This window comes from Pecten maximus, chromosome 10, assembly GCF_902652985.1.
Source record: "Pecten maximus chromosome 10, xPecMax1.1, whole genome shotgun sequence".
NCBI classification, from domain to species: domain Eukaryota; kingdom Metazoa; phylum Mollusca; class Bivalvia; order Pectinida; family Pectinidae; genus Pecten; species Pecten maximus.
In genome coordinates this window covers 3,674,405-3,687,700 of record NC_047024.1, presented here as the reverse complement: position 1 = coordinate 3,687,700, position 13,296 = coordinate 3,674,405, and the positions used below count along the sequence as shown (strand labels likewise).

The 13,296-nt window shown below is 37.3% G+C and overlaps 1 protein-coding gene across 1 annotated transcript in view; it reads left to right on the top strand.

The window, feature by feature from the left end:
- LOC117336114 (opioid growth factor receptor-like protein 1) overlaps positions 1 to 13,296 on the top strand; it is a 31,714-nt gene that overhangs the window by 2,264 nt on the left and 16,154 nt on the right. Inside the window, exons 2-4 of the mRNA XM_033896492.1 lie at positions 5,526 to 5,612; positions 7,073 to 7,145; positions 7,758 to 7,836. Of these exons, the coding sequence (XP_033752383.1) occupies positions 5,526 to 5,612; positions 7,073 to 7,145; positions 7,758 to 7,836 (239 nt within the window). The remainder of the gene's footprint in view (positions 1 to 5,525; positions 5,613 to 7,072; positions 7,146 to 7,757; positions 7,837 to 13,296) is intronic.

Here is a 13,296-nt window from a genome sequence, read left to right as displayed (position 1 = left end):
AAAGGGTGATGATCTGGTGAACACTTTAATTTGTAGCAATTTTTAAGCACCTCTGACACTGAGGCATATAAACCTCATGGTTAAAAAAAATGGCGAAGACTCATTTAAAACCCTATGAAATTCAGAATTGTGACCAGAATGTCAAAAACAAATGGAATTTGATTTGGGGAGAAACGGAAACTTTTCCAGGATAATGCTGATGTAAAGATTAGGGATCACATCAAAAAGATTGTTGCTCCTGTCAAAGCAAATTATGAACAATTTCATCATTAATTTTCACACAGATATTATATATAATCACCCTTAAATGTGGGATAAACTCTTCAGCTTTACCCCTTGTTCAGCCATGTTCATATAAATTTTTTGATTCGTATATTGTCACCGATACAAATGTTGTGTTGGAGTAAGAGTTGATTGGTATATTATCACCAATACAAATGTTGTGTTGGAGTTGGTGTTTGATTGGTATATTATCACCAATACAAATGTTGTGTTGGAGTTGATGTTTGATTGGTATATTATCACGGATACAAATGTTGTGTTGGAGTTGATGTTTGATTGGTATATTGTCACCGATACAAATGTTGTGTTGGAGTAAGAGTTGATTAGTATATTGTCACCAATACAAATGTTGTGTTGGAGTTGATGTTTGATTGGTATATTATCACCGATACAAATGTTGTGTTTGAGTTGTGTTTGATTGGTATGTTGTTACCGATACAAATGTTGTGTTGGAGTCGGTATTTGATTGGTATATTATCACCAATACAAATGTTGTGTTGGTGTTGATGTTTGATTGGTATATTATCACTGATACAAATGTTGTGTTGGAGTTGGTGTTTGATTGGTATATTATCACCAATACAAATGTTGTGTAGGATTGGTATATTATCACTGATACAAATGTTGTGTTGGAGTTGGTGTTTGATTGGTATATTTTCATCGATACAAATGTTGTGTTGGAGTTGGTATTTGATTGGTATATTATCACCACTACAAATGTTTTGTTGGAGTCGGTATTTGATTGGTGTATTATCACCAATATGAATGTTGTGTTGGAGTTGGTATTTGATTGGTGTATTATCACCAATACAAATGTTGTGTTGGAGTTGGTGTTTGATTGGTATATTATCACCAATACAAATATTGTGTTGGAGTGGGTATTTGATTGGTATATTATCACCAATACAAATGTTGTGTTGGAGGTGGTGTTTGATTGGTATATTATCACCAATACAAATGTTGTGTTGGAGTTGGTGTTTGATTGGTATATTATCACCAATACAAATGTTGTGTTGGATTGGTATATTATCACCAATACAAATGTTGTGTTGGAGTTGGTTTTTGATTGATATATTATCACCAATACAAATGTTGTGTTGGAGGTGGTGTTTGATTGGTATATTATCACCGATACAAATGTTGTGTTGGAGTTGGTGTTTGATTGGTATATTATCACCAATACAAATGTTGTGTTGGAGGTGTGTGTTTGATTGGTATCTTATCACCGATACAAATGTTGTGTTGGAGTTGGTGTTTGATTGGTATATTATCACCAATACAAATGTTGTGTTGGAGTTGGTGTTTGATTGGTATATTATCACCGATACAAATGTTGTGTTTGATTGGTATATTATCACCAATACAAATGTTGTGTTGGAGTTGGTGTTTGATTGGTATATTGTCACCAATACAAATGTTGTGTTGGAGTTGGTGTTTGATTGGTATATTATCACCAATACAAATGTTGTGTTGGAGTTGGTGTTTGATTGGTATGTTGTCATTGGTACAAATGTTGTGTTGGAGTTGGTGTTTGATTGGTATATTATCACCGATACAAATGTTGTGTTGGAGTTGGTGTTTGATTGGTATATTATCACCGATACAAATGTTGTGTTGGAGTTGGTGTTTGATTGATATATTATCACCGATACAAATGTTGTGTTGGAGTTGGTGTTTGATTGGTATATTATCACTGATACAAATGTTGTGTTGGAGTTGGTGTTTGATTGGTATATTATCACCAATACAAATGTTGTGTTGGAGTTGGTGTTTGATTGGTATATTTTCATCGATACAAATGTTGTGTAGGATTGGTATATTATCACTGATACAAATGTTGTGTTGGAGTTGGTATTTGATTGGTATATTATCACCACTACAAATGTTGTGTTGGAGTCGGTATTTGATTGGTGTATTATCACCAATATGAATGTTGTGTTGGAGTTGGTATTTGATTGGTGTATTATCACCAATACAAATGTTGTGTTGGAGTTGGTGTTTGATTGGTATATTATCACCAATACAAATGTTGTGTTGGAGTGGGTATTTGATTGGTATATTATCACCAATACAAATGTTGTGTTGGAGGTGGTGTTTGATTGGTATATTATCACCAATACAAATGTTGTGTTGGAGTTGGTGTTTGATTGGTATATTATCACCAATACAAATGTTGTGTTGGATTGGTATATTATCACCAATACAAATGTTGTGTTGGAGTTGGTGTTTGATTCATATATTGTCACCAATACAAATGTTGTGTTGGAGTTGGTGTTTGATTGGTATATTATCACCAATACAAATGTTGTGTTGGAGTTGGTGTTTGATTGGTATATTATCACCAATACAAATGTTGTGTTGGAGTTGGTGTTTGATTGGTATATTATCACCAATACAAATGTTGTGTTGGATTGGTATATTATCACCAATACAAATGTTGTGTTGGAGGTGGTGTTTGATTGGTATATTATCACCGATACAAATGTTGTGTTGGAGTTGGTGTTTGATTGGTATATTATCACCAATACAAATGTTGTGTTGGAGTTGGTGTTTGATTGGTATATTATCACCAATACAAATGTTGTGTTGGAGGTGGTGTTTGATTGGTATATTATCACCAATACAAATGTTGTGTTGGAGTTGGTGTTTGATTGGTATATTATCACCAATACAAATGTTGTGTTGGAGTTGGTGTTTGATTGGTATATTATCCCCAATACAAATGTTGTGTTGGAGTTGGTGTTTGATTGGTATATTATCACCAATACAAATGTTGTGTTGGAGTTGGTGTTTGATTGGTATATTATCCCCAATACAAATGTTGTGTTGGAGTTGGTGTTTGATTGGTATATTATCACCAATACAAATGTTGTGTTGGAGGTGGTGTTTGATTGGTATATTATCACCGATACAAATGTTGTGTTGGAGTTGGTGTTTGATTGGTATATTATCACGGATACAAATGTTGTGTTGGAGTTGGTGTTTGATTGGTATGTTGTCATTGGTACAAATGTTGTGTTAGAGTTGGTGTTTGATTGGTATATTATCACCGATACAAATGTTGTATTGGAGTTGGTGTTTGATTGGTATATTATCACCGATACAAATGTTGTGTTGGAGTTGGTGTTTGATTGGTATATTATCACCGATACAAATGTTGTGTTGGAGTTGGTGTTTGATTGGTATATTATCACCGATACAAATGTTGTGTTGGAGTTGGTGTTTGATTGGTATATTATCACCAATACAAATGTTGTGTTGGAGTTGGTGTTTGATTGGTATATTATCACCAATACAAATGTTGTGTTGGATTGGTATATTATCACCAATACAAATGTTGTGTTGGAGTTGGTGTTTGATTGGTATATTATCACCGATACAAATGTTGTGTTGGAGTTGGTGTTTGATTGGTATATTATCACCAATACAAATGTTGTGTTGGAGTTGGTGTTTGATTGGTATATTATCACCAATACAAATGTTGTGTTGGAGTTGGTGTTTGATTGGTATATTATCACCAATACAAATGTTTTGTTGGAGTTGGTCTTTGATTGGTATAGTATCACCAATACAAATGTTGTGTTGGAGTTGGTGTTTGATTGGTATATTATCACCAATACAAATGTTGTGTTGGAGTTGGTGTTTGATTGGTATATTATCACCAATACAAATGTTGTGTTGGAGTTGGTGTTTGATTGGTATATTATCACCAATACAAATGTTGTGTTGGAGTTGGTGTTTGATTGGTATATTATCACCAATACAAATGTTGTGTTGGAGTTGGTGTTTGATTGGTATATTATCACCAATACAAATGTTGTGTTGGAGTTGGTGTTTGATTGGTATATTATCACCAATACAAATGTTGTGTTGGAGGTGGTGTTTGATTGGTATATTATCACCAATACAAATGTTGTGTTGGAGTTGGTGTTTGATTGGTATATTATCACCAATACAAATGTTGTGTTGGAGTTGGTGTTTGATTGGTATATTATCACCATACAAATGTTGTGTTGGAGTTGGTGTTTGATTGGTATATTATCACCGATACAAATGTTGTGTTGGAGTTGGTGTTTGATTGGTATATTATCACCGATACAAATGTTGTGTTGGAGTTGGTGTTTGATTGGTATGTTGTCATTGGTACAAATGTTGTGTTGGAGTTGGTGTTTGATTGGTATATTATCACCGATACAAATGTTGTGTTGGAGTTGGTGTTTGATTGGTATATTATCACCGATACAAATGTTGTGTTGGAGTTGGTGTTTGATTGGTATATTATCACCGATACAAATGTTGTGTTGGAGTTGGTGTTTGATTGGTATATTATCACCGATACAAATGTTGTGTTGGAGTTGGTGTTTGATTGGTATATTATCACCAATACAAATGTTGTGTTGGAGTTGGTGTTTGATTGGTATATTATCACCAATACAAATGTTGTGTTGGAGTTGGTGTTTGATTGGTATATTATCACCGATACAAATGTTGTGTTGGATTGGTATATTATCACCAATACAAATGTTGTGTTGGAGTTGGTGTTTGATTGGTATATTATCACCAATACAAATGTTGTGTTGGATTGGTATATTATCACCAATACAAATGTTGTGTTGGAGTTGGTGTTTGATTGGTATATTATCACCAATACAAATGTAGTGTTGGAGTTGATGTTTGATTGGTATATTATCACCAATACAAATGTTGTGTTGGAGTTGGTGTTTGATTGGTATATTATCACCAATACAAATGTTGTGTTGGAGTTGGTGTTTGATTGGTATATTATCACCAATACAAATGTTGTGTTGGAGTTGGTGTTTGATTGGTATATTATCACCAATACAAATGTTGTGTTGGAGTTGGTGTTTGATTGGTATATTGTCACCAATACAAATGTTGTGTTGGAGTTGGTGTTTGATTGGTATATTATCACCAATACAAATGTTGTGTGGGAGTTGGAACTGTGGAATCTAATTAGTGCTGTACTAGGCTAAAACAAGCCAGCTACAGCTGTAGATTGAAGCTGTTTATCATACGAAAATCTCTCTTGAGAAGTTGCTACTTTTTTTTATTTGAATTATCCTTTTAAAGAAGAATCCATATAAAACTAGTTGCCTCCTGAAATCCAGAAGATAACGATTTTTTACATACACAATTGAGTTATTGGAGATGTGTCTGAGGGACTTTTTCTCTCTTTTTAATTTTTAAAAAATGTCTTTTAATGCTGTTTTTATTTGTTACAGAGAGGTGGGAGTAGACACAATTTTGGTCCATCATTCTTTAGGAAATGGAGTGACGAGGATACAGAACAGTACAGAAAAGGATACCCTGTATGTAATAGGACAGGTTACAAACATCTGTCTGATCTCGACAATAAATATGTCCCACTTCTGTATAAATAAAGGATTATCTAAACAATATGTAGTAAATAGATATCAATGTCTATTTCTGAACCAGTTCCTATTGTATAATTATGGTATACATCAGATAAGTGTATTGATCACAACAGCATAAAGTATGGTTCTTTTCCAAATTTATTGAAGTGTGTACCAGTTTCTCCCTTTCAGACTTCTTCTCTGGTCCTGAAGAAGCCCAAAAAAGGGCAAAATCAATACACATGATGTTGTGATTGATACATATATCTGATTTCTCATGCTTGATCACCCTGAATACCATTGGGTATCCAGCTGAGGAGTGGAGGAAGTTATCACCCACCCAACTCTAATGTATGGCGTTGGCTCTATTACCTGAATCTTTTTATAGTATACATGTTACGATGCTGGCAAGCCTAGCTAGATGGAACCAGAATTACAGTGTTGATGGTCCATCTTGTGTATACTATTTATTAGAGACCTTCGTCACGACACGTTAGACAAAATCTCCAAATTAATGATGGTGGGTAATTATTGAAGGGTCCTACCTTATATAGAATACCCAGTCCTGAACTTGTTTATATAGAATACCCAGTCCTGAACTTGTTTATATAGAATACTCAGTCCTGAACTTGTTTATATAGAATACCCAGTCCTGAACTTGTTTATATAGAATACCCAGTCCTGAACTTGTTTATATAGAATACTCAGTCCTGAACTTGTTTATATAGAATACCCAGTCCTGAACTTGTTTATATAGATTACCCAGTCCTGAACTTGTTTATATAGAATACCCAGTCCTGAACTTGTTTATATAGAATACCCAGTCCTGAACTTGTTTATATAGATTACCCAGTCCTGAACTTGTTTATATAGAATACCCAGTCCTGAACTTGTTTATATAGAATACCCAGTCCTGAACTTGTTTATATAGAATACCCAGTCCTGAACTTGTTTATATAGAATACCCAGTCCTGAACTTGTTTATATAGAATACCCAGTCCTGAACTTGTTTATATAGAATACCCAGTCCTGAACTTGTTTATATAAAATACCCAGTCCTGAACTTGTTTATATAGAATACCCAGTCCTGAACTTGTTTATATAGAATACCCAGTCCTGAACTTGTTTATATAGAATACCCAGTCCTGAACTTGTTTATATAGAATACCCAGTTCTGAACTTGTTTATATAGAATACCCAGTAACTTACTTACACCCATAGAATACTGATTATAGTCGATGGGAGGAATCTTAGCAATAGGCGGAGTCATGTAGGTGATAAACCTGCCGTAACTAACTAAATAAAGACATATTTATTTTGATGTGCTGTGATTATCTATACATGTAATCAACAAGTATATTTCATTTTAAATTTTTACTTATTATAATGAAAAATTACTATGTTGTTGTATGCAGGGGAAAAAGGACCACCCGAATCAGAAAGAGAACCTGTTGTTCTACACAGGGCAGATCAAGTCCCACCCTGACGGTAAGGCGCTGTATGACAGGTGTCACAAATCGACTCTCAGCTGAAATCTGAATAAACTAGTGAAACAATTCTTTATGGCAATCTTTCCTGTAGTTATTCTGAAAACTTTAGAGCACATTTGAAAAAAAAAAAAAAAAAAAAAAAGCATGAAAGGTGAATGTGTAGGCAATTCCTGTTAGGAGAGTATGCTCCATGCTGACTATGAAAATCTGAAACTTAAAATTTACAAAGTGTTGAGTTTTCATGAGTGTACCAAAGTTTATAACCATATACCATGTGTCAATCATAATCAAAACACAAAGTTAATGTTTTCAGTGGGAATCACATTTCACACAGGTGTATTGATGAACTATTCAAATTTTGAAAGTGAAGTACCAGTAAGATAGGTTTGGATATTCTATATTGAAGGTTTTGTCATTCGATTTGGACATAATGCCTTAACTCTATACAAACCTGTAGCCATGTGATTAAAATTGACAATATTATTTTGGAGACAAAGTGTAAACAGATAAGTTGTGGTTTATTTATGAAAGTCAAAGGTATAAAAGGTACTTAATCCGAAAAGTCCTGATAGCATGCCTTGTTGTGAATGTTGTACAATTTCATTTACAGGAGATTACATAGAAAACATTCATGAGAATTGGTGGGGAAATTTTAGGCTTCTGGAGTCCCACCATGGCTACATACAATGGTACGTACCCTTACCCAACATATCCCTACTTGGTTAATAGTCCCCTACCAATGAAGGTACGTACCCTTACCCAACATATCCCTACTTGGTTAATAGTCCCCTACCAATGAAGGTATGTACCTTACCTAACATATCCCTACATGGTTAATAGTCCCCTACCAATGAAGGTACGTACCTTACCCAACATATCCCTACTTGGTTAATAGTCCCCTACCAATGAAGGTACGTACCTTACCCAACATATCCCTACTTGGTTAATAGTTCCCTACCAATAAAGGTACGTACCCTTACCCAACATATCCCTACTTGGTTTATAGTTCCCTACCAATAAAGGTACGTACCCTTACCCAACATATCCCTACTTGGTTAATAGTTCCCTACCAATGAAGGTACGTACCCTTATCCAACATATCCCTACTTGGTTAATAGTCCCCTACCAATGAAGGTATGTACCCTTACCAACATATCCCTACTTGGTTAATAGTCCCCTACCAATGAAGGTATGTAACCTTACCAACATATCCCTACTTGGTTAATAGTCCCCTACCAATAAAGGTACGTACCCTTATCAACATATCCCTACTTGGTTAATAGTCCCCTACCAATGAAGGCACGTACCCTTACCAACATATCCCTACTTGGTTAATAGTCCCCTACCAATAAAGGTATGTACCCTTATCCAACATATCCCTACTTGGTTAATAGTCCCCTACCAATGAAGGTATATACCCTTATCCAACATATCCCTACTTGGTTAATAGTCCCCTACCAATAAAGGCACGTACCCTTACCCAACATATCCCTACTTGGTTAATAGTCCTGTACCAATGAAGGTACGTACCCTTACCCAACATATCCCTACCTGGTTAATAGTCCCCTACCAATGAAGGTACGTACCCTTACCAACATATCCCTACTTGGTTAATAGTCCCCTACCAATGAAGGTACGTACCTTACCCAACATATCCCTACTTGGTTAATAGTCCCCTACCAATGAAGGTACGTACCTTACCCAACATATCCCTACTTGGTTAATAGTCCCCTACCAATGAAGGTATGTACCTTACCCAACATATCCCTACTTGGTTAATAGTCCCCTACCAATGAAGGTACGTACCTTACCCAACATATCCCTACTTGGTTAATAGTTCCCTACCAATGAAGGTACGTACCTTACCAACATATCCCTACTTGGTTAATAGTTCCCTACCAATGAAGGTACGTACCTTACCCAACATATCCCTACATGGTTAATAGTTCCCTACCAATGAAGGTACGTACCCTTACCAACATATCCCTACTTGGTTAATAGTTCCCTACCAATGAAGGTACGTACCTTACCAACATATCCCTACTTGGTTAATAGTTCCCCTACCAATGAAGGTACGTACCTTACCAACATATCCCTACTTGGTTAATAGTTCCCTACCAATAAAGGTACGTACCCTTACCCAACTTACCCAACATACTTGGTTAATAGTCCCCTACCAATAAAGGTACGTACCTTACCCAACATATCCCTACTTGGTTAATAGTTCCCTACCAATGAAGGTATGTACCCTTATCAACATATCCCTACTTGGTTAATAGTCCCCTACCAATGAAGGTACGTACCTTACCCAACATATCCCTACTTGGTTAATAGTTCCCTACCAATGAAGGTACGTACCCTTACCAACATATCCCTACTTGGTTAATAGTCCCCTACCAATGAAGGTACGTACCCTTACCAACATATCCCTACTTGGTTAATAGTTCCCTACCAATGAAGGTACGTACCCTTACCCTACCCTACTTGGTTAATAGTTCCCTACCAATGAAGGTATGTACCCTTACCCAACATATCCCTACTTGGTTAATAGTTCCCTACCAATGAAGGTATGTACCCTTATCCAACATATCCCTACTTGGTTAATAGTCCCCTACCAATGAAGGTATGTACCTTACCCAACATATCCCTACTTGGTTAATAGTCCCCTACCAATGAAGGCACGTACCCTTACCCAACATATCCCTACTTGGTTCATAGTCCCCTACCAATGAAGGTACGTACCTTACCCAACATATAACTACTTAGTTAATAGTCCCCTACCAATGAAGGCACGTACCCTTACCCAACATATCCCTACTTGGTTCATAGTCCCCTACCAATAAAGGTACGTACCTTACCCAACATATCCCTACTTGGTTTATAGTCCCATACCAATGAAGGTATGTACCTTACCAACATATCCCTACTTGGTTAATAGTCCCCTACCAATGAAGGTATGTACCTTACCAACATATCCCTACTTGGTTAATAGTCCCCTACCAATGAAGGTATGTACCTTACCAACATATCCCTACTTGGTTAATGGTCCCCTACCAATGAAGGTACGTACCCTTATCAACATATCCCTACCTGGTTAATAGTTCCCTACCAATGAAGGTACGTACCCTTACCAACATATCCCTACTTGGTTAATAGTCCCCTACCAATGAAGGTACGTACCTTACCCAACATATAACTACTTAGTTAATAGTCCCCTACCAATGAAGGTACGTACCCTTACCCAACATATCCCTACTTGGTTAATAGTCCCCTACCAATGAAGATATGTACCTTACCAACATATCCCTACTTGGTTAATAGTCCCCTACCAATGAAGGTATGTACCTTACCCAACATATCCCTACTTGGTTAATAGTTCCCTACCAATGAAGGTACGTACCCTTACCAACATATCCCTACTTGGTTAATAGTTCCCTACCAATGAAGGTACGTACCCTTACCCAACATATCCCTACTTGGTTAATAGTTCCCTACCAATGAAGGTACGTACCCTTACCAACATATCCCTACTTGGTTAATAGTTCCCTACCAATGAAGGTACGTACCCTTACCCAACATATCCCTACTTGGTTAATAGTCCCCTACCAATGAAGGTACGTACCCCTTACCAACATATCCCTACTTGGTTAATAGTCCCCTACCAATGAAGGTATGTACCCTTACCAACATATCCCTACTTGGTTAATAGTCCCCTACCAATGAAGGTATGTACCTTTACCAACATATCCCTACTTGGTTAATAGTTCCCTACCAATGAAGGTACGTACCTTACCCAACATATCCCTACTTGGTTAATAGTTCCCTACCAATGAAGGTACGTACCCTTACCCTACTTGGTTAATAGTTCCCTACTAATGAAGGTACGTACCCTTACCAGCATATCCCTACTTGGTTAATAGTCCCCTACCAATGAAGGTACGTACCCTTACCCTACTTGGTTAATAGTTCCCTACTAATGAAGGTACGTACCCTTACCCAACATATCCCTACTTGGTTAATAGTTCCCTACCAATGAAGGTACGTACCCTTACCAACATATCCCTACCTGGTTAATAGTCCCCTACCAATGAAGGTACGTACCCTTACCAACATATCCCTACTTGGTTAATAGTCCCCTACCAATGAAGGTACGTACCCTTACCCAACATATCCCTACTTGGTTAATAGTCCTGTACCAATGAAGGTACGTACCCTTACCAACATATCCCTACTTGGTTAATAGTCCCCTACCAATAAAGGTATGTACCCTTACCAGCATATCCCTACTTGGTTAATAGTCCCCTACCAATGAAGGTACGTACCTTACCCAACATATCCCTACTTGGTTAATAGTTCCCTACCAATGAAGGTACGTACCCTTATCCAACATATCCCTACTTGGTTAATAGTCCCCTACCAATGAAGGTATGTACCCTTATCCAACATATCCCTACTTGGTTAATAGTCCCCTACCAATGAAGGTATGTACCCTTACCCAACATATCCCTACTTGGTTAATAGTTCCCTACCAATGAAGGTACGTACCCTTATCCAACATATCCCTACTTGGTTAATAGTCCCCTACCAATGAAGGTATGTACCCTTATCCAACATATCCCTACTTGGTTAATAGTCCCCTACCAATGAAGGTATGTACCCTTACCCAACATATCCCTACTTGGTTAATAGTTCCCTACCAATGAAGGTACATACCCTTACCCAACATATCCCTACTTGGTTAATAGTCCCCTACCAATGAAGGTACGTACCTTACCCAACATATCCCTACTTGGTTAATAGTTCCCTACCAATGAAGGTACGTACCCTTATCCAACATATCCCTACTTGGTTAATAGTCCCCTACCAATGAAGGTATGTACCCTTATCCAACATATCCCTACTTGGTTAATAGTCCCCTACCAATGAAGGTATGTACCCTTACCCAACATATCCCTACTTGGTTAATAGTTCCCTACCAATGAAGGTACATACCCTTACCCAACATATCCCTACTTGGTTAATAGTCCTCTACCAATGAAGGTATGTACCTTACCAAAATATCCCTACTTGGTTAATAGTCCCCTACCAATGAAGGTGCGTACCTTACCAACATATCCCTACTGGGTTAATAGTCCCCTACCAATGAAGGTATGTACCTTACCAACATATCCCTACTTGGTTAATAGTTCCCTACCAATGAAGGTACGTACCTTACCCAACATATCCCTACTTGGTTAATAGTTCCCTACCAATGAAGGCACGTACCCTTACCAACATATCCCTACTTGGTTAATAGTCCCCTACCAATGAAGGTACGTACCTTACCTAACATATCCCTACTTGGTTGATAGTCCCCTACCAATGAAGGTACGTACCCTTATCCAACATATCCCTACTTGGTTAATAGTCCTCTACCAATGAAGGTATGTACCCTTACCCTACTTGGTTAATAGTCCCCTACCAATAAAGGTATGTACCCTTACCAACATATCCCTACCTGGTTAATAGTCCCCTACCAATAAAGGTACGTACCCTTACCCAACATATCCCTACTTGGTTAATAGTCCCCTACCAATGAAGGTACGTACCTTACCCAACATATCCCTACTTGGTTAATAGTTCCCTACCAATGAAGGTACGTACCTTACCCAACATATCCCTACTTGGTTAATAGTTCCCTACCAATAAAGGTACGTACCCTTACCAACATATCCCTACTTGGTTAATAGTTCCCTACCAATGAAGGTACGTACCTTACCCAACATATCCCTACTTGGTTAATAGTTCCCTACCAATGAAGGTACGTACCCTTATCAACATATCCCTACTTGGTTAATAGTCCCCTACCAATGAAGGTACGTACCCTTATCAACATATCCCTACTTGGTTAATAGTTCCCTACCCATGAAGGTACGTACCCTTACCAACATATCCCTACTTGGTTAATAGTTCCCTACCAATAAAGGTACGTACCCTTACCAACATATCCCTACTTGGTTAATAGTTCCCTACCAATGAAGGTACGTACCTTACCCAACATATCCCTACTTGGTTAATAGTTCCCTACCAATGAAGGTACGTACCCTTACCAACATATCCCTACTTGGTTAATAGTTCCCTACCAATAAAGGTACGTACCCTTACCAACA